Below are 22,932 nucleotides of genomic sequence, written 5' to 3'. Positions count from 1 at the left end.
CCGAGCGTTGTGGGAATATATTTAATTTGAACACTAAGATCAATTCTCTAAAAGTACTGACTTGGCTATTGGCAGTTTCGCTATGTACACTACCTGTACAGAAACCATGGCTCCTGTGGGTACTAGTTTCATTTACACTGTCTGTCATTCATTTGAGACAATGCCAAGTCATCATTTCTGTCTACCATCTTCTATCCTGGGATGGCTTGTTCTGTACTTCATTAAAATGAGCCTACTCAGGTGTTCAGGCAGATGTGGCACAATAATATTTTTACTTGTAAGGTGTCAGCAGGAAGGTGAATGGCAGATTTTCTGCTCTTAATTAACCTATAGCCTTGTCCAGCTCCTCTTGCCAAGTCTGTAATTCAGGGTAAGTGCTGCACACTGTAATTGGCACATAAGTGGCATAGGATGAATATGGAGCAGGTGACATTTCAGACTGTTGAAAAATAGAAGCATTTTAACTACAGTATTGTATAGATATAGATGCATATACTGTATATGTATGTGTGTAAAGGGTTGTACACTCAGTGTAATTGCCTTGCGTTTCGATCCCAAATCGATCTAATTGCACTGCAAGCAGAACTCATTCGAATTGGACTATATAGTACAGATCTTGTCTGCAGTCTATTTTTCTATTCGATATAGGGAGCATGCGGCTGGAAACCATTCAAATTCGATTCAGTTTTGACCAGGGCTGTGGAGTCGGTAGATAAATGTTCCGACTCCGACTCCTCGTACTTCTGACACCGACTCCGACTCCTCTGTATTAATATGCGAATGTATTTGATACATTCCTTGAAGGAAAGAAAGGCAACATACATATTATTACTACAGAAACTAAAGGCTGGGAAGCCAACAGTCTACTGTATTGAACAGTTTAAGCAAAGGACAAACACAATGAAAACAAAGCTTTATTAATTTTTTTATTAATTAATTAAATGGCTGGATAGTAGCAGTAGGCATAAACATCAGGAACAGGAACTTTACCAGTTCAAAGATAAAAACCACATTATTTAGTTGTTTTGGGAACAAAAACAATAGGAAAGGTTCAGAAGTGTGGAGCATGAGTTACGCTTGCTTTGTGACGACAACAAAAATCAAGGAGCCACAATCTCCGCTGGTTTGCTTGCTCGTCACCGTTCAATTCATGGATACAAGGAACGATTTCTTTACCGAATCGTTACTGGCGACGAAAAATGGTGCCTGTACATCAATATGAACCAGCGTAAGGAATGGCTTAGCCAAGGTAAACAAACGACCCCGCTCATGAAACAAGATCTTCATCCGCGTAAAAAGATGTTGTGCGTATGGTGGGAGAGCTTGGTTGAATGAATTTTTCGAGTCTACACCAGGTGATTTCTACCAACGAGGTATTGAAAACCTTATTGAACGTTGGAAATAAGTTGTAAACTACAAGGGAGAATACATTTATAAGTATTGGTGCTCCGAATTGTGCGTTGCGTGCCATATAGTGAAGCACATGAAAAGCATGCTTTTTCACGGTCACTTAACGTGTTCGTTTTGCGGTTATGTGAGGCACTGCATGCATTGGTCTTTATTCTTACAGTAAAGAAGTCATTAATTATCATTTTCAGAGTCGGAGTCGGTGCATTGTTTGCCGACTCCGACTCCAGGTACTCAAAATTTCCTCCGACTCCACAGCCCTGGTTTTGACTATATAGTCAAAATCAAATTGAAAGTTAGTGAGAATCGCACTGTGTGTATGGTGCATTATAGATACATGGGTGTGAGGCCGTGCTCTGATATACTGATACATTCTTTGGTGTGCCGTAAACTACCCAAGATGTGTGTATATCAGAGGACAACCATGCCCCAGAGTGTTATATCTGTCTTCTAGATGGCCTCTGTTGTGACAAAATAAGGTGAATAGATGCAGAATAGGCGGGAAAAGGGTGCAGATTGTGCAATTTAATTTTTATGTGGCACAATTATAGATAAAATTTAATTAAAAATATATTTTAATGAATAACTGGAAAACTAACTGGTAAATTAATAAAATAGTTAAAAAAAATTCTGTCAGAAATGTGTAGGGTGATACAGAACTGAAGGGAAAATAGAGCCCTGTTCAAGTTCTTTAAAGAGATCAGATTTGATTAGGATTGAGGTCAGGTTGTTGGAGTTATGTAGTAATAGACATTTTTGTGGACAGTGATGTGCTGTTGTTCTGTGAGCAGTGTCTCTCTGGTGCTGTTGTTTACAGTTGTGGAGTGATCCTGCTGTGGTTCTGTGATGAGGTTTAGGTGACAGTTTGGAAGTAGTTCAGGCTGCATTTACGCTAGGAGGTGTGGGGTAGTTGGAAAATAAAGCATGCATTGGAATATATGTAATGAGTGCAGGGTGTATGGTGCACACGGGGCCCCTCCACTCTTAACCACCCCCTTAATGTACGGTTGTGTATTCAATCTTGTTAGTGGGGTTTCTGTCATTAAGGCAACATTTTATAAATGTATAATAATCTAAAGTATGTCAAGGGCTTGGAGCTGTACCTGGTAACTGGGCATTAGTACTTGCTAATACAATTAACTTTGCTTTGCAATAACAACCAGTGATGCTGCCTTTCGTTTCATATGGAATATCTGCTTTGTATGTGTGTAATAAATATATATATATATATATATATATATATATATATATATATATAGTATATAGAGAGAGAATGTTTTTAACATTTTCTAGAAAACCTCTTTAGCAAGTGAGTGTTCCATTAATTACAAAGTTATCACATACAGTATGTAATATTCATAATAGAAGGGTACTCGCCAATCCAGATAAAAGTGGGAGTAGCCTTTATCCACCTCATGATAGTTGAACAAACATGGTCAGTGTTTCGATTTAGTGAAAAACTTTTATCAAGGATTTGTTACAAACATTTGCACAAATAGCAAACTATAGTCATCTGTAAAGTGCTTTGTGAAGTCTCATTAAATGGGTTTCTTCTGTTGGCAGGTATTACAAAATAATGCAAAATATCAAGTTGTCCCTAAGAAGTTAACTATAGGGAAACGTCTGGCGCAATGCCTCCACCCAGCATTACCAGGGGGTGTTCACAGGAAAGCTCTGGAAACATACGAGATCATTTTCAAAATTATTGGACCAAAGCGCCTAGCCAAGGACCTCTTTTTATACAGGTAAGGGATCTCTCATGCAATGCACCATATTCTTAGAATGGATTGTTTTGCAAACATGTTGTTGGTAGTTTATTCTTATTTAATGTTAAGTAACATCTTCTTATTATGTGTTTTTTAGTGCTGGCCTTTTTCCTCTTCTTACAAACGCTGCTATGTCTGTGAAACCAGTATTACTTAGTCTGTATGAAATGTATTACCTACCTTTGGGCAAGACCTTAAAACCAGGCCTGCAAGGACTTCTCACTGGTATACTTCCTGGCTTGGAGGAGGGCTCTGAATATTATGACAGGTTAGTGACTTATTAACTGTCAATGTCATTATGAATGAGCATAGCAATTCATGACCTATATCTCTGTTCCACCCCCCGGAGCCAATAACTACCCATATGTTTATGGCAGGTCATTATATAGCACATCATTGTAACAAATGTAGATTAGATTTGGTTTCAGTATTTAAGTTTTTTAGGGTTCACATCAGTTAGCTGTAGTTTGCCTCATGGTAAAAGGTCAGCCATATGCTACAGTTCTGGGAGCCCTGTACTCGCATAATTTTCTTTACATACCTACAGAGCTCCGTACTAAAATCTGCAAGTCTGCAGTGAGATATGGGGGGAAATGTAATAGGATGAGAGAATCAGGAAGTGAGAGATTTGGTAAGTTTGGAGTTTTTTGTAAAGCGGCAATTACAGTGTTTACCAAATCTCTCACTTTCTAATTCTCTCGTCCTATTACATTTCCCCCATGGTATCATTGCAGCAACACTTGGCCCCCTAACCCATAATTGAATTGACCCCTTACTGTTGTGTGTAAATAGGGATACAAGATGTTACTGGTAATATAGCTTTCCTCATTACTTGTGGTACACTTTTAACAGTGCAATGGTAATGCCTATCATTATTTACCTGTCTTAAAAGTTGTGTTGCCTTTTTTCCCGTATACAAGATTTTGCAGTGCTAGTAAAATGATTTATGCCATTACATGCCTTACACTTTGCAGAACTAACACCCTCCTGGAGAAGGTGGCCTCAGCAGTGGAACAATCTGCCTTTTATAGTGCTCTCTGGGGCAGTCTGCTCACCAGTCCTGCTGTACGACTGCCTGGCATCACATATGTCCTGTCCCATCTCAATCGGAAGCTGTCAATGGAAGACCAGCTGTACATCATTGGAAGTGACATTGAATTAATGGTAATGTGATCTGCAAACCTGCTAAGGTTCTGACAGCTCAAGGAAAAGAAAAAAAAGGGTACTTGTTTCCTAGCACGGCCACCACGATTTCTATCGTGGTGGTCGTGTCGGAAAAAATCGCGTCGGGTGCATACCAAAACGCACACAACGCGACCTACGCGACCTACGCGATGTACCCGATTTCTCCATAGGCTTCAATGTTAAAATAATTTAACATTGAAGCCTATGGAGAAATCGGGTCCATCGCGTCTCCATAGGCTTCAATGTTAAATTATTTTAACATTGAAACTGAGTACATTTAACATAGAAAAAAAAAGTAAATGGCCCAGTATGGGCCATTTCTCATTGGCTATGGCCCCGGCATGTGTGTAAAAAATAATGGCCCCCCATTGTGGCCGCCACCCCCACGATTGACGCGAACCCGAAGCGTGGCGAGCGGCGGCGGTGCGCGTCCTACGACCTTTTCATTCCCCTACTATCCACGTCGGCGTGGAGTTGAGAATATATAGTTTGGCGAGCGTAGCGAGCCACCGAGCCCGAAGCGTGGCGAGAGGACGCGGATACCTGTCAAGCCCGCGAGGGACGCCCGGGCGTGGGGGTGGCGGTCACAATGGGGGGCCATTATTTTTTACACACATATGCCGGGGCCATACCCAATGAGAAATGGACCATATTGGGCCATTTCCCATTTTTACCTGTTAAATGCACTCATTTTCAATGTTAAAATATTAACATTGAAGCCTATGGATAAATCGGGTCCATCGCATAGGCTTCAATGTTAAAATATTTTAACATTGAAGCCTATGGAGAAATCGGGGGCATCGCGTCGGACGCGCATAGGCTTCAATGTTAAAATATTTTAACATTGAAGCCTATGGGGAAATCGCGGGCATCGCGATTGTGGCCGTGCTAGGAAACAAGTACCAAAAAAAGAAATCCACTATCCTCCTTTCATTTCTGCATGTGTTCTATATTTTGATAAGATATAATCATTTGGAAATATACTTGCACGAATGTTTATCATTTTGTATTTATTGTAGTTGCTAAATATATTTACTAATGTCATTTTTTTTTGTTTGCCTGTAATGTGGGGTTTATTTTAAGGATGTGTATTGGGATTCGGCAAAACGCAATTGTTAATAGTTAAACACAACTCAAAGTTTGGAAAATGCTGATGGTATAAAAAATAATATATCCAGTAATGTAAATGGACCCGTGGCCCTACTGTATTTTCTGAAAAGCTTTACCAGTTTACAAAATCAAATGGTGTTGTAGAGGGGAACTGAAGGGGGTGAGAACAGCATTTATTGCTCTGTTAAAAGCGAGAATAAAGGGCCTGATTCTAGTATGTATGGTATAGCACAGCTGCAATATCGTACAACTAATCTGCTAATTCTGCATCAGAAGTCAGTAGAAAAGGGTACCTCCTCTCAGCATCTGTGGTCCAGGTACTTGGTCCAAAGCTTACTCAGACTGGCCATGGGAACTTATTTTACCAGGTCAAGGAAGTATACAACTGACAATGCAGATCCAGGGCTCGGCACATCGGTGCCTGTCACTGTCTGCGCTCTGGCCCCCTAATGTGCTGCGGCTGAAGATAGACTGCGAGCTATCATACAGGACTTGCAGCAGAATGGGGCTTGTGCATGTGCAGTTTCCCCACCATTGGATTTGTATGTTAACCATTGGATTTATATACTAACCTGAATGAGGCCACAAATACTCTGCTTTCTGGAAGCTTTTTTATGATGGTTGCCAATGTGCCGGGAAACCACCACATATAAAGAATCATTTTTGTTTAATTTGTGACATTATTAGTGTGTGTGTCTGTGTTTGTTTTTTGATATATGTTATGATCATTATAAAGTTGTGGTATCTACAGTATCTATTGTATTGATCAATTGGCCACTTTTATTGTTTCAAAATGTTTGTTTAGTTCTATTATATATTACTGTATCTTACTGTTTTGTTTGTTTGATACATGTTCTAAAGACATTCTAAACTAATTTAAAGAATGGATAAAGGCCAGGAGGATTAACCCTTTGAGTACCAACATCTCTACAAGAGATGTGCAAAATATCCACTAAAAGTGCCAGCGTCGCTCACATTGGTTTATATAATAACAAATACAAAATGTTGTGTAAAAATGATGATATTTCCTATACAACGTAAACATTACAGGCCACTATTGTAGCTTTCACATCACACTTTTAAAACGGTATATTGCCGTTTTTTTGCCTTTTAAAACGTTTAAGGCTGCAGTGTGAAAGTGTCATAGTTGAAATACCATTTAAAGTTAACTGGTATTTCAACACGTTTAAAAAGCAGAGTCCTACCCGTTTTAAAGCCAATTCAGAGCCGTTTTTTGTGCTGTCTGAATGGCACTGAAATGGTATTTAGTAAAAAATAAAGGTTAGAGCACTGTGATAGGCTGTCCCTTGTCTTGTGTCCCTTCCCTGAACCAGGAAATAAGCTGTGGGTAGAAACGTGTTCAGAGGTTAAACGGCTTGACTGGTGATGTGAATGGTACTTAAACGGTATTTTTAAATGGTAATCTGCTTCAATATGAACACTAGACCCGTTTAAAATACTATTTAAAATTACAGTTTTTCAAAACGTTTCAAAATGTTTTATGTGATGTGAAAGCTACATATGATGAATATAAATGTTTGGCAATTTTCACACCTAATTTTGACAAATTCAATTGCCACTCAAAGGGTTAATATGATCTATTGATATGTAAAGACCATGTTCACTTTATGATCTACTGATATCTGTTTGTACCAAAAAAAAAGTAATGTTGTTCAACGTTGGCTTTAACCCTTGTTTATATTTAGATGCATATTGGCATCCTGTAATACATCTTGTGTTGATATATGACGTGTTACATGTTCTTTAAATATGCTTTTTATAACTGTTGCACTTCAGGTGGAGGCCGTGAGCACATCCGTGCAAGACTCCAGTGTGTTGGTTCAGAGGAGTACGTTAGACCTCATCCTGTTTTGTTTCCCCTTCCACATGAGTCAGGTACTGTACTAGGGTTAATCTAAATATCTATTTTCAATAATGTTTTTCAGGTTTTTTTTTTCACTTATGAATATTTAAAACATCTAAAATATCTGGTGATCATGTAATTGGGTCCATACATAAGCAGCAGCTTATTCCTCGATACGATCTCCTATTCAAACACACTGGATGCTGTATATAAACGATCAGGGATTCAGCTGATGCTGTTTTCATCAGTATTTTTTTATAGAAAAATCAAAGGGCAAAGTAGAATTAATCCTAACACTGCATCTATTCAAATATGCCCATATTGTGCCCTCGGAATATAGGTGTATTACTACCTGGAGCTATGGATCTCCTCCTGGTTGATGCCACAGGGCTGCTTCACGCAGACGTTTGTATGGTGCATGCATTATTTCTCACGCTGTGTCTGACAACTTGGGCTGTAGAACATAATGTAGGCTATTGCAGCTTCTGCTTTCCCCCACCTTCTGAAGACCTTTTTCTGTCGTAGTGCAGCTTTTAAGTTACATTTTGACATCGTATAAGTGTGTTGTGCTTTTATTGAAATTATCCATGATATTAAGGTAAATAATATATCTATTTAAAGCAGCCCATTGGTAACTGTTTATTACCCCCACTTCCTTCCTTACATAGGCGACTCGACCTGACATGATCCATATACTGTCCGCTGCACTCCGAGTTGTCTTGCGCAGAGATATGTCCTTAAATAGGCGGCTTTATGCATGGCTTCTGGGTAAGTCTATTATTTTATTTAGCTGAAATGGTGCGCTATATATTATTTACAATTGTCATGTGGTTTTCTTACTATGTCACTATACTAGTGTTCATTCTAGCACCTGCTATCTTTGAAAACCCATGCAGTTCCTCTTCCCTGCCTGGGGTGTCGCTGTCTGCTGTAGTGCTTCTAGCGTGGTCTGTGTATCAGCACTGCTATGCAAACCAGACCTGTGCTAGAAACACCACAGCAGACCGCGACACCGCAGGAACTGCATGGGGTTTCAAAGATAGTGGGCGCTAGAATGAACACTACTATACAGTATATATGCATGATCTAATAATGCTTGTTTGAATTAAGCCATTTGTATGCAGTGAGTATTCACTGTATTAGTAAAATGTAACATATTTGTCACAGTCAATAAATGGGATCTCTGATTAAAGGATTATTTGATTAAACCTGGTAAGGTTGATTGATTGATATATAATTGGTTGCTTACTCCTGCAAGTTTAGTGTCCAATAGTGGATGTGTGTAATTAACTTGCACTTTGGCAGCACATAGTTTACATACGTGTATACAACTTATCTTAACCTTATCAGATGCAGTTTATACCTATGTCTCTCTCTCTCTGTTGTAATGTCTACAAAACTGACAACCAGCTTCTCAGACAGGATTGTAGGTAACATAAATATGAAACTTTTATGTTTACATGGGTAAATATTTGTTATTCCATCATCCTGAAAGTTGCTCAGGTAACTAAACCAATTTAACAGAAATGGAAAAATGCAAGCACATTATGTGGGCAATTCAATTGTTCTCGCACTCCCCTGCATCTGTGCCTGCCTGCTAGCAACTATTTGGGTGTTTCTGTCGACAGGTGCACTAACTTCTTCCCTGCTCACCGCTTCCTGAGTTATACCACTTTCAGACCGCACTTTTTACCTGGTATTTTGCCGTTTTTTTACCGTTTCAAAACTGTAATATGTGCAGTCTGAAAGGTGCAGAGTGAATTTACTGGTTCTACAAAAACTAGTATTTCTTAATGGTAATAAAGCAGTGTTTTACCCATTTCAGTTTTTTTCATCTACTGTTTTCTATGGGTTTAAACGGGTTCAATACAATAAAATGTAATACAAACAATGGCGCTGAAAAAGGCAGCACTAACCTGCCCAGGGGTTACCTTCCCTGGGTAATGGATAAACAGTAAAATACAAAAAACAGGGAAAGCGCCCACAATTAGGGGATAATGCTCACGTTTGCACTTCCTTTTCAAAGTCCAAAAGAGTTCTCTATTTCTTTCTCAGTGGGATATATGCAAAAAAACACAAAGGGGAGAAAAAACACACAATGTGTAGTCCTGTTTCCAAATACAGCTGTAATTTTCAGGTTTATGGGCCACACAATATTTCCTCTTTCTTTCCAGTGTTAGTATATCATTATGGGTTCACCACCTGTCGTCTGATTTGTATATAAGCTGTCGTACATGTATGATTACATATATCAGGTGCTTTAAACACACATCAAGGTATCTCTGTGACAAGTGTTATTATGTAGGATACTCAAATAAATCAACAGTCCCTCTTGTATATTCATGTTCTCATAAAGTTCCACACAAGGTAATACCCTATGTGTGTAAGGCGAGATACAGGTTACAGGGCAGTACGCCCATATATGGACTTCCGGTCCGGATTTCCGGCCACTTAATTGATATGTTTGTACAAACTATGAAATTATGTTCATTTCAGAATATGTGCACATCTGTTTAATGTGTTCATCTGCAGAGTTTGTTTTTGCATCAATGTATTATAAGTATGATGTTTTATCAAAGAGTTGTATGCCTTCCACACCCACCTATGACAAGGGGTAAGGGGAGGGGACTTAGGGTATTTAAACCCTGCTTGGACCCATATGCAGCACCACCTTGATAAAGACCTGAGGGTCGAAACGCGTTGGTGCGGTGCTGCTGTTTTTTAAGGTATATCCAGTATATGTTCTTTGCATTAGACCCTTGATATTGGTGAGCATTCCCGGGTATATAACATCTTTTTCATGACTCCCAAACCTGGGCCATAGAACAATCCATAGTAACTGGTATACAATTTTAACAATTGGAAAAATATTCTTTTTATGTATATATGAATTCACTTTTTTTAACAATAAAACTGCGTGAAAAATCTACTGGAGGTGTGTCCTTGGTCAGATACCTTGATGTGAGGATCCCCACATAGTTGAATGTAAGCATACAAGTAAGAACACTTGTCACAAAGATACCTTGATGTGTAAGCATACATGTACGACAGCTTATATACAAATCAGACAACACGTGGTGAACTCATAATGATATACTAACACTGGAAAGAAAGAGGAAATATTGTGTGGCCTATAAACCCGAAAATTACAGCTGTATTTGGAAACAGGACTACACATTGTGTGTTTTTTCCTCCCCTTTGTGTTTTTTTGCATATATCCCACTGAGAAAGAAATAGAGAACTCTTTTGGACTTTGAAAAGGAAGTGCAAACGTGAGCATTATCCATTAACTGTGGGCTCTTTTCCTGTTTTTTGTATTTTACTGGTTAAACGGGTTCCCATGTTGTGAAGGGACAAAAATGGCATTAAAATACCATTTAAGGACAAAAACTGCATTGAAATACCGTTTAAAGATATGCGGTGTGAAAGGGGTTTAACTTGCTCAGACCCGTTTTATGAAACGTTTCAAATATTGGGTCTAAGCAGGCTTTGCGATGTGAAAGCAGTATTTGTGAGGAGAAATGTGCAAAAGATATCAAGTTGGAGGCCCAAACGGAGCATTTCGCATACTGCCCAGTACTGTGGTCAGGTTTAGCTGTTTTACCTGGCTTGATCTGGCACTGCTGGCACAATCAGTGCTATAAAACAATGGGTGCCCAATTGATGGGGGAAATGCGATTTGGTTCCCCATTAAACAATTGAATCATCATTTTTGACTTACAGTAATTTCCTTTTTTATGTTGATAATGATGATAATTATTCTTTTATTTCTAAGACATTAGAAAGACATGTTCACAAATGTATATGCAGGGCTATTTTTGTGCAGGCTCCAGCAGGAACTGTGGCCCTTATTCTAGTTCACTCTTTCTGACAAAATATTTCTTAGATGGACAAAACCATGTGCACTGCAGGTGAGGCAGGTGTTACTTGTGCAGAGATAATTTGATTTGGGTGGGGTTTTACACCTGCCTCACCTGCAGTGCACATGGTTTTGTCCATCTAAGAAATATTTTGTCTGAAAGAGTGAACTAGAATAAGGGCCACAGTTCCTGCTAGAGCCTGCACAAAAATAGCCCTGTGTATATGTGTGTGTGTGTGTGTGTGTGTGTGTGTGTGTGTGTGTAAAATATATATAAATTAGCATTTAGAAAGCCAGCAACATCTCATTGAAAAAATGCAAGTTTATTATAGTTAGCAAAAAGTGGCATAAGTGCAATTCAGACAGATAAAAATCAAGGGAAAAATACTCAGCATCTTGTAGCAGCAACAATAGGCATTCTAGTGCTTTTAAAAAGTATCATCCCTTCAGGAAGTACATCACGCCGACAGCTGTTTCGGTGCGTGTTACCGCACCTTAGTCATGGGCCCATGACTATGGTGCGGTAACACGCACCAAAACAGCTGTCGGCAAGATGCTGAGTATTTTTCCCTTGATTTTTATCTGTCTGAATTGCACTTATGCCACTTTTTGCTAACTATATTAAACTTGCATTTTTTCATCGAGATGTTGCTGGCTTTCTAAATGCTAATTTGCATTTCAACGTATATTGGTTTCAGCACTCCCTGTTGTTTGGATATGAGTGTGTGCGGTATTGGTCTCATGGTTTCAGTGTGTGTGTGTGTGTGTGTGTGTGTGTGTGTGTGTGTGTGTATGTGTATATATATATATATATATATATATAATGTGTATACAAGGGGGGGAATTTGAAGTGGATTGCGCTGCTGATTAAAAAAGTTTTGAAAACAACACACTGGTTGGCTGAGAGAAGATGAATGAGATGCTGGACACACTGTTAAATTTATAATTTTATATGGAAAAATACATCAATAAAAATACATACACTTGATACATACAAATAATTAATAAATTTATACTAAAAATATCTCATAAAAAGAATCCCTAGGTTAGAAGGAAATATATCTGTAGCTAATAGATTCACAGCCAAGTAGCCTGTTTTATAAGGTTATACAGTATAACCAAAAAATATATGGAAGGTGGTGGTTGTGATGGTAAATGGAGAATAGAGTCCAGTTCATATACAGTCAAGTGGTCATTAAATTTGTAAATATAAATCGCAGGTTGTAATCTTATTGCTCACCCTTGAAGATATTACTTGCTCCGTGCCAGTATTTGGGGGTATCCAGCGAGCGGTCTCAGTTGTTAGAGGATGGTGGTTCCTTTTCTGATGCGACTTACACTGCTCTCGGCTTCTCGCCGGTGTAGCCTGCCTGTAGTCAGGTACGGATTCACCGCACCGACCACGGCGGTGAAGGAGTGTGTCGGACAGTTGGTGAGATGCTCCGCTCTGTGTGGAGCCCCGGCTCTCCTGATGTAGCGTGGAGAGCGGCTGGATGAAAGCAGCTGATTGCCGGCAGCAAGGGGGGAAGGCTGCACTTCAGCTGTGCGGCAGGGTGTGAAGACGGCGGTGAGCCAGCGGGTGAGCTTGTGCTGCGATGCGCTTATTCAGCGTGAAGTGGCTGGAATACCGGCAGCATGTAGTAAGCTTCTCCTTGTATGAAACAGGCTGGAGGCTGACGGGTAGAACACCTAACCAGGTGTGTGATGACGTCAACGCGTTTCGTTCCCGTGGTCTGCTGGGAACTTTTTCAAGACAAGACACTTGTGGTACACTAGCACATAGGCCAGTATTCAATGCTCCCGATTCACTGTTTTTTTTCGGCGAATCGGGCTGTTTTCACTCCTTGCGGTGAATTTTTTTCACTGAAAATATGATTCACCTTATTCACTGTTCGCCGAAAGCGAATGCCGGACAGTTCTCCGTTTCATGCTCGCTGCAATTCGCTGGTGTATTTCAATGGGGTTTTCACTGGGATTCGTCGTGAGTGTATTTAATGCTTAAATGGAGAACTGCTTTCTCCATTGATTTTCGTCATAATTCTCCATTTTTACATTCGTCATCTTTTTTAGGTGAGCTGGAATGTGATCTTTTAAAATAAAGCGCTTTTTTTATTTTTTTGGTGAAGGGGCATGCTATTTCTATTCATGTGCTTGCAGCACGTGAATATATTTTCAATTATTATTTTATTTTTTGAAAAAAAAAATTTTTTTAAAACATTCGCCAGCAGGGGACGGGAGCCGCTCATTAATATTCATTACATATGCACGATCGGGACCAGTGAGTGTAGCGGCTCCCTAACACAGCCCCCTGCCAGCTCTGGGGGCTCTCCCTGTGTCCCCGACAGCCCTCCTTCAACCCCTCAGTGTCCGGCGCAGGCAGGTAGGCTTCCATCTCCCTGCCTGCAGCCGTCCCCCAGCTCCCCGGCGGCATTCGCGGGGGGGGGGGGGGGTTAAAATGAGGCGTTGAATAGGGTGGAGGGGTGGCTGCCGGGCGAATCTCCCCGAAGGGAGAATTGCGGCGAAAATGCAGCAAATCCTACACAGGATTCGCTGCCAGCCGCGATTCTACCCATTGAATACCTGCCATAGTATAGAGTTTATCCAGTGCCTTTTGCAATATGAATGACTGTGTTTGTTATTCACCTATCCAAGTATGATAAGGGTCCGAGGGGTACATTTATTAAGCCCTGTGAAGTGGTAAAGTGTCCGGTTTTTATTACCGGCCAATCAGCTCCTACCTATAATTTTTCAAACCAAGCCTGTAACTTCACAGTTAGGAGCTGATTGGTCGGTGATAAAAACCAGCCACTTTATCACTTCACCAAGTGTAAGAAATGTGCCCCCGTGTTATTTGGCATTTCCAGCTCCTCTCATGTAGGGCCTGATAATGAGCTGGCTCTAAAGTAAAAAAAAGAAAGTAACTGTGCACCTTGGCATAACCAGGTTGCACTGCAGGTGTGGCAGATTCTGCTTTAGCATTGTGGAAACTTTTTTCCCCAAATATGCTCAATTTGTACAAATTGGATATTTTCCAGCCTGTTGTAAAAATAACATGACACAACTGAAAATTAAGATGTGAACAACCTATTATGCTATTGTTTTTGTAATTTTATCATTAATGCACTTTTTTAGCTAATTGGACAATCTAAAGCAGGGGTAGCCAACTCCAGTCCTTGAGAGCTACCAACAGTTAACGTATTCCAGATCTCCTCACAGAATCACAATTGAAGTAATTAGCTCCACCTGTGGATCTTTTAAAATGTGTTAGTCAGTAATGAGTGCAGTTGTGTATCTGTGAGGTGAGCTGTAAAACGTGAACTGTTGGTAGCTCTCAAAGACTGGAGTTGGCTACCCCTGGTCTAAAGCATACTTTTATGTATCCCTATTACCTAGCAACCAGCATCACTATACCTTGGGTCATTTGCATGGACAATGCTAGATTTATACAGCCAGAATAACGGAACAGCAATTTTCATGTTCGTGTGTTTTTAAACACAATGTCAACTCCTCATCATTCTCTAAACTCCAATTTCTGGGAAATCTGCTTATTTAATAGTTTATATTGAGGGGGATGCAATTTTACTCTCTGTTTTTGCATGTGAGAAACAACTGGGTATATGTCAGAGCTATGTAAGTGTATGTGACAGGACACAGGTAGATGATCTTGCATATGAAGCTTAGTAAGTCGTTCTGTTGTTAAACTGTGTTGTGATCTTTTTTTGCGGTCATTATGGGGACTACACATTTGGTGAGTTACCAGTGCCTGTGTTCCTTGTGTCCTTGCGATCATAGTTAATGGACGTTGTAAATGTGCATAATGTATGTGTTTCTTCTAGGATATGACAACAATGGGGCAATTGTAGGACCAAGGAGCGTGAGACAAAGCAATCCAGGGGAACATGCCTCTTTCTATTTCAGTACTTTTTCCAAAGATCTCTTGGTGCAGGTGTGTATCACTAAATTTACTAATTTTACACTGTGCCTTCTTATTTGTCACTGCCAGTGGTTACTTCATAATGGGTTAATTTCATAGGTTCATAAATATCTACTAGGACTGCATTGCACAAATCTCTCAGGGGTAATGGAAAGTTTCTGCATACTGCGAAAATGAAGTAGTGGCAATTTTGCATATACCCATCTAAGTCGGGCACACCTTGGCCAAATCTAGCTTTCCGTGATAATAGTCACCGTACAGTCCTGGACCTAATTGCGTGGGACCACCCTGCCTAGTAGGAGTGTTGTGGGCATGTACCAAAAGCTGTGTGTGATTCTGGGCCTTGTACACGGGGAAGGGGCCTGTTCTGATAGACTCCTTGCACCTAGCATGGGGCTGGTGCCATGTGCTGAAACTAATTATGACGTTTGCGGCGATCGGCATAAAATCACTGGGCGGCATTAATGTAGTAAAGCAGGCTTCCACGGTTGCCCTTTGCATGGTACTCAGAATCAGTTTGGCATTTTTTCATTTATGTACTTTTTATATACAAAAATGTGTGTCCCTGTTTGTCATTTCAGGCTATGGTGGGAATTTTACAAGGAAAAGAACTGAGCCGGGAGAATTCACTGATGCAAGACCTAAAGCCATTTCGCATCCTTATAAGTCTGCTGGACAAACCTGAGCTTGGTATTTCTCCAGTTATGATACAATACAGTCATATACTGTAGCTCTTTTGATTAGATTTGGTTATTTCCCAACATCCACTCTTATATTTTCATTATCAATAACAACTCTCCTATAATTACTTTCCCTACCATAGCCATTTTCTGTAGTCTCCTCTTCTGTAACTTCTTCTTCCTCCTCCTCCTCTTTTATGTATTCTATTTCCTGCTACTTCTCTTACCTTGTTATACAAACAGGGGTTAGAGGAGAGGGGTGGCCATTGTTGGCGTGACACACCATTAATAGACGGTGGTCGGGTAAATTGTGGTGAAATCCCCTTAGTACTGAGCATGGTCTGTGAAATGTATCCTCCTCTATTCACTGATTGTGTTTGAGGTGAGACACACTGGGGGAAAGGGGGTACATTACATTGGTAGAGGAGAGCAGGGACAGACAGTTGTCCAAATATTCTCGGAAGGCAGTAATCGCATGTACTGTAAATGTAATCAATTAGCCTTCCTATCACCTGTGACTATGTGTGCCTTTGTGCCCTGAAGTAGACTATAGGTCTGCATGACCCTACGTTCCTTCAGTATAACATATATTAAGCAAAGTAGATGTCCCTGGTGTGTGTATTGCTGACTTATAGATATGCAATTGTGTTGGTGCCAGGCCCTGCCATTCTGGAAGATGTACTAATTGAGGTGTTCAGAACATTATACACACAGTGCAAAGCAGAGCTTGATCTTCAGACACAGACTCCGTTCAGTAAGGACCCTGCACAGCTGAGTAGGTAAGTGATACTGGGTATCTTCATGTAGATACGAACATGTCTCTAACACTGGGGAAAGAATGATGATTACTCAATTCGCATTTTGGGACTGTACCACTATTATCCCCCACAATGTATACAGGACCCTCTTCTGTTCATTAATGTTCTGCTTTTGGGCGTTTCCTTTGCTAGTAATATATAGAAACATTTTCTTTGTTTTATCCACCTAGTCCCTAATACGCAACCTAGAAAAGCCATTTTGTTGTGCAGACAAAAAATAATATCAGACCGATCTCTTTAGTACTCTCTTTCTTTTCCAAATAGCTGTAATTCCGAGTACACGCCTACAACACGCCCTCAGTATACTTTGCCTATATGCAAAGGCAAAGCCTATAGCCAATTTAGGTGTATTTGTGAAGAGCGCATTAGCCGTCCAACTGTAAAATAATGTCAAATCAATGTCATAACTGGGGTTGAGGAGATTTTTGGGAGTGCCAGTTTCATGGCTCAAAAATGTAAGTTCTCATTTGTGACCATCACAGTTCTCATGCATCACAGTTATGCGTAGGCATGTGTCACTGTAGGAAAATCAGGTGATGGTGTGCTGCTGGGAAGAGCAACAGCACTATAATAGGCTGGACAAAGTGAGAAGTATCATGCGCATAAGGTTACAGCATGTGCCACTTACAGGAGCAATATAAATAAAGGTACATGTAAGGGTAAAGGTCCTGGTAGCATTGGAAGTATTTGGGGTATTTCCTGGGATTTAAGAAAGTGCTAAGAGATTATATTTTCTTGTGAAATCCCAATTTTGGTGCCACCACCACTTGCACCATTTAGTTCCATGTCTGATTTCCTCAAACACATGCCGCAACACATGCGTGTTTTAGCACATGGTATTCATCGCCACTGTAATGATGTTTTGACTTGTTCTCCCTTTTCCCTAATTTTGAGTTTCCAGTGTGTGCTTATTTTCCAGCTCAATATAAGAATTTAGTCAGAATTTTAAATAATCGTTTGCAGGAATTGCCATGATGTTTCATAACATAATATGTACATACTATGTATATTTCCACTGATGCAGTATTTGTCCTTCGTGTTAAGAGAACATGTCCTTGTACCTCTGTAATGGCTACTTCATTTATAACCTAAAACAATGACTGTGCCTTTTGTTTGTTTCTCTACAGTAAATTAAGGGAAAACAAGAGGACCGCAGAGCTCATTAAAACAGCCAACCTTTTGTTTAACTCCTTTGAGCCTTACTACATGTGGGATTACATCGCACGTTGGTTTGAAGAATGCTGCAGGTAAGAAAAGGAATTCTGTATTGAATAAAAAGCTGCCAATTTTTATTTAATACCACTGAAGCTTCACAAATGATTTATTACAGCCTAAGTACTTTTGGTCCTGTGGGCAAGTAATCGTTTGCTAACGCAGCAGTGACAAATGTCCTTTGCTTTAGCTGTGGTGCAGACTACACACTGATGACATTTGTCACCTGTTTCTTTTTTTTCCCCTTTAAATGCCATGTATTTTTATACACCGTATACATTGAATGTGGATTATAAATCATAAAAGTTGTATTAGACTCAGATATGATATTGGGTTCCAGTCAGGATGTAGACATTCATTATGCAGACCCCATAATGTCAACATGCCTACAATGTTGACAGAAAACATGTCGACATTCATGATGTCAATACATGTAGTTAAGGTAAGGCTACAATTAGATTAGAGTTGTTTGTACTCTAAAATATCAGTGCTGACATTGTGAACTGTATGTCAACATACATACATAAATAGCGGTATTCAGTGCCGCTGGCAAAGGGGTTTGTACGGTGAGGATAGTTTTTCCTCGCCAAAAATAAGCCATCCTTGACACGAAAACCCTCACCAAATTTTCTCCATGAAAGCCCAGCAAGGATCCCCTTACACAGTAATGTTTGCCGCAAATCCAGCCTTGCCATTTTAATGGCCACACTTGCCACTGCCACCTCACCTTGGAACATGCGAAGAGGCAGATGGTAAGTGAACCTTGTCTCAGGGAAAAGGCCAGGAGTCATTGAATACCCTAACGGCGAGTTATCGGCACTTCTATGTACCAATAACTTCTATGTACCAATAACTTGCCGTCAGGGCATGGATACCCCTCAAATGTCAGCGTTTGTAGATAGCAGCATTCTGAACATGTAGTCATAAGGACGACAAGAACAATTAAACGTTCTTTTGACAACCTGAAGTACCAACATTGAATGTTGTTACTTCACGTGTCATTATCGTGTTATGCTGTAGAATAGGGAGATTAGGGCTAGGCTACTGGGGAAGGGATACTGTTAAGCACTAGAGGGAGAGATGGGGGGAGAATTCTTACCAGAATGCCGCTGCGTCAGATGATTCAGACGGAAGTGACTGCCAATAACTGGCAGTTGCCACAAAAGCAGTCGGCAGCAGATAAGTCACAGCTGGGTGACCGGGGACAGCATGATGACATATCATGACATATCACACCACACTCCATGTAGACATCATGAATGTCAACATTAATCTACATAATAAATGTTGACATATCATACCACACTGATGACAATGTACCTGTCTAGAGCCTATGACAGGATGTTCATCTTGTGTGTTAAAAACTGGACTTATCGGTGCAAACGGCAGCGGAATGTCGAAAAATATGCCAAATATCTGCTGAAAATACCAGCGTCGCTCACATTTGTTATATAAATTCAAATGAAAAATGTTCTGTAAAAAAGATTATATTTCCTATATAAGGTAAACATTACAGGTTATTATGATGAATACAAATATTTGCTTGCCAATTTTCACACCTATTTTGACAAATTTACTTGGCACTCAAAGGGTTAATTCTAATCTACCATTCTGCGGTAACGTGTTTAATCTTCAGGTGTGTACTTTATGATCAATGGTAAATCCTTCAGCTGATCTGAATACTCTCCGTACCCTCTGTGAAATTAAATGCAAGCTGCAGTATATGCGGCCTCATTGCATCCTTGGAAATAAATGCAGATGTTCCCCTGGTTTCAGACACTTAGGGCTAAATTTACTAAGATGGAAGTTCTCTCAAAGATGGGAAGTTGCCCATAGCAACCAATCAGATCCTACTTATTTTCTTAGCACCTTCTAGAAGATAATAGATAGAATTTGGTTAGTTGCTATGGGCAACATCTCCTCATTAATACAGGGGGAAAAGTGTTACCCGTATCACATAACATGCGCTGATGCCCCCAATCCCCAAATCCCTGTTTCATACATCTCCTGAATTCACTACATGTGTCAGATATCTTCAATTAATGAAGCACATGTTTTGTTATATAGTGTCCAGCAGTGTGTTCAATTGTTCATCGAACAACAGTGTACACAGAGCTGTCCTCATGCCTCTATTGTTTTTTGGCCATATTTCTTTGCCCTATTTTGTACTTTTTCCCTGAAATGTAGCATCTTCTTTGCATCATGGGCACATAACAATCTGTTTATAACCTACTAGGTACTTAGGATTTGTATTTATGTCACAAAGGAATTTTTTTTAAAGCATCATGGTGCATAGCAGGACTCAGGCGTTTTTATGCAGGTTAGCCTCTGAGTCACACACAGCAGCTACATAAAATGCCAGCACCAGTGTCCAGGGCGGCATCCGGACTGGTCTTACACAGACTCATCATAGACCGACATATGGTTGACCACTAATGGTCGACAGTCAAAAGGTTGACAGGGTCAAAAGGCCGACAGAGTTTAAAGGTCGACACACAATAGGTCAACAGGATTAAAAGGTTGACAGGGTTTAAAGATCGACAGGCAGTAGGTCGACATGGTCAAAAGGTCGACATGCATTATTTTTTTGCTGTTTTCAGCCGGCATGTGCCGACAGTTTGTATTTCATTCCCTACCATCCACTAGGGAGTGGTGGGAGAATAAAATAGTGTAGCGAGCCATGCGAGGAGACCCGGTACACTTAGACAGTGTCCATGTTTACCTAGACACCCTAAAAACATTAAAAACAGCATGTCGACCTTTTGACCATGTCGACCTTCTTCATGTCAACCATTTAACCCTGTCCACCTTTTACCCACCGACATTTTGACCCTGTCCACCTTTTGACCCTGTCGACCATTAGTCTGTCTATGATTTATACCATCACTGTCCAGCGATGTGATACAGACACCTATTTTGTGGAAGTCTCTGGTAATAAGCATTGTGTGGCAAATGGGGCTATTTGGGGATATGTGTATGTAGACACACCTGTACTTCTGAAATCGTTATTGCATCAAAACAGCACAAAAATCAAATGATACTTGTAATTGCATTTTTCTGTAGGAGAACTCTACATGCAAGGCTCCAGTCTTCGCCTAATGACGGCAGTAATCCACCAGAGTTACCTCTTATCAATTTTTGTTTACTAGTGGATTTCTTACTGGACATCGTGTCTTTGGTAAGATCCTCTTTGGATAATTTAACATCGCTTCAAGCACAGATATAGATGCTCATTCCCTCTACCAGCATTTCCACATTGTAAGTGCAGGATGAAATAAAATAATACAGGGCAGCCTTAATAGCTTGACAGATTAATTACAATAGTTTCCTACAGTAGGAGACCTCAATTTAAGAGGAAATGAATGTTTGTGAGAGAGCTTATATAATTGTACATTATATAAGCTCGTGTTTTCATAACATGAGCTGCGTCTAGATTATATGCTGCAGTTATTATTACAGAGGACCTGTCACATCTGCGCTCCCTTGTTATGTACTGGCTGTTCAGAGCCAAGAGAGTACATAGAGCTTAATTTCTTGGGCTATTTATCATGCTAATTAACCTTAATAGCATCCTTAACCTAAAGACCAGCGGCTACTATAAGTTCTGCTACCAACGTGTTCCAAATCGGCACTCTACATCTGTGACATGACCAGATCCTGCATGTTTTCCTTTCTTGCTACTGGGACAAGGGAGGGGGATAATAACTGTTCAATTCTTATTTCTCTTTAAGTCCAAATAATGCTACTTCTAAAAATAAAAGTTTGTTTTATGCTTGTGTCTGGCCCTCTGTGCACTCAGCCACATGTACCCTCGTATCTCCCCTGTCTTGTGCACTGCACAGCAATGTATATCTGTACTGTCCCTGCTGTATTGTTACCTACCTGACTGTTCTGGCGACCAGTGGCACCGCTGATTGGCTGCCTAGGCACTGTGCAGCTCAGCAGGTATGTGTTCCTTGTGTGATAACTGTACTGTACCAGCTGTATTGTTGCCTGCCTGGCTGCTGCGGTGACCAGTGGCGCCGCTGATGGCTGCCTCGGTGCTGTGCAGCTCAGCAGGTATGTGTTCTCTGTGTGATAACTGTACTGTACCAGCTGTATTGTTGCCTGCCTGGCTGCTGCGGTGACCAGTGGCGCCGCTGATGGCTGCCTCGGTGCTGTGCAGCTCAGCAGGTATGTGTTCTCTGTGTGATAACTGTACTGTACCTGTTAGTTTTTTCCGATCTGGCTGCTGCAACGACCAGTGGCACCGCTGATGGCTGCCTCGGCGCTGTGCAGCTCAGCGAAATATATGTTCCCTGCATCTATAACCCCCAGGGTTCAGGCATGTTTGGGCTGTGGCCCTCCAGCTGTTGTGGGGCTGCAGGTCTCATCATGCCTTGTCACCATTTTGATATTAGGGAATGCTAGGACTGTTGCAGGGCATGCTGGGATGTGTGGTTTTGCGGCAGCTGGAGGGCCATATTTTGGACATGCCTGATCTAGCCTATACCTGTATGTGTATCTCTACTGTCACTGTTTAACTGTTACCTAAATGGCTGTTGCACAGCAATCCAAACCAAATTCCTAGTATGCGCAAGTATACCTGGCCAATAAGGATGATTCTGATTCTTTATACACCGACTGTGTAAACCACAGTCAGTGTATGAGGATAAATCATTCTGTTGGCCACCTTAAATTAATGAAATAGGTTTAGTAAGACATTTGCAAAATGCAGTTGTTCTTCAGGCCATGAAAAAACATCACATCTTTATATAGAAAACTTATTCCATCAGCTCCAAGCCTTCTAAGTGAATTGTTATGAATCTGTGATGCTGGCAGCATTGCTGCTGACATTTTGCTTTACTACTTGTGCTATTTCTCTAACTGCTATTGCAAATCCATATTTATAATGTGTTTTGAAATGTTATCGTGATTCCTTCTGTGCATTGTGAATTACAAATAACTGCTGAACCTGTTCTTTCCATTTTTTAAATCTTTTGCTTTCCTTTCCCAAGCCTACTAGAAGTATGAGAGTGATTTGTCAGGTATTGTATTTTACTTTTCCTTCAAACCCATGCTGACACCAACACAATTGCTGTATGTGTTACTTCTACA

General features: G+C 40.5%; 1 protein-coding gene across 4 annotated transcripts in view; it reads left to right on the top strand.

Annotated features, from left to right (window-relative positions):
• DOP1A (DOP1 leucine zipper like protein A) overlaps nucleotides 1-22,932 on the top strand; it is a 78,447-nt gene that overhangs the window by 22,793 nt on the left and 32,722 nt on the right. The window contains exons 3-13 of one of the 4 annotated variants that reach the window (XM_083177134.1): nucleotides 2,971-3,152; nucleotides 3,271-3,441; nucleotides 4,148-4,337; nucleotides 7,266-7,364; nucleotides 8,001-8,100; nucleotides 15,055-15,137; nucleotides 15,707-15,815; nucleotides 16,464-16,584; nucleotides 17,751-17,870; nucleotides 20,899-21,013; nucleotides 22,833-22,862. In XM_083177134.1, coding sequence (XP_083033260.1) covers nucleotides 2,971-3,152; nucleotides 3,271-3,441; nucleotides 4,148-4,337; nucleotides 7,266-7,364; nucleotides 8,001-8,100; nucleotides 15,055-15,137; nucleotides 15,707-15,815; nucleotides 16,464-16,584; nucleotides 17,751-17,870; nucleotides 20,899-21,013; nucleotides 22,833-22,862 — 1,320 coding nt within the window. Of the gene's footprint in view, nucleotides 1-2,970; nucleotides 3,153-3,270; nucleotides 3,442-4,147; nucleotides 4,338-7,265; nucleotides 7,365-8,000; nucleotides 8,101-13,987; nucleotides 14,940-15,027; nucleotides 15,138-15,706; nucleotides 15,816-16,463; nucleotides 16,585-17,750; nucleotides 17,871-20,898; nucleotides 21,014-22,832; nucleotides 22,863-22,932 lie in introns of those variants that run through there. The other 3 variants (XM_083177133.1, XM_083177135.1, XM_083177136.1) reach the window with 3 other exon arrangements.

This window comes from Crinia signifera, chromosome 3 (assembly GCF_055691185.1).
Source record: "Crinia signifera chromosome 3, ASM5569118v1, whole genome shotgun sequence".
NCBI lineage: Eukaryota > Metazoa > Chordata > Amphibia > Anura > Myobatrachidae > Crinia > Crinia signifera.
This window is presented reverse-complemented; position numbering and strand designations above follow the sequence as displayed.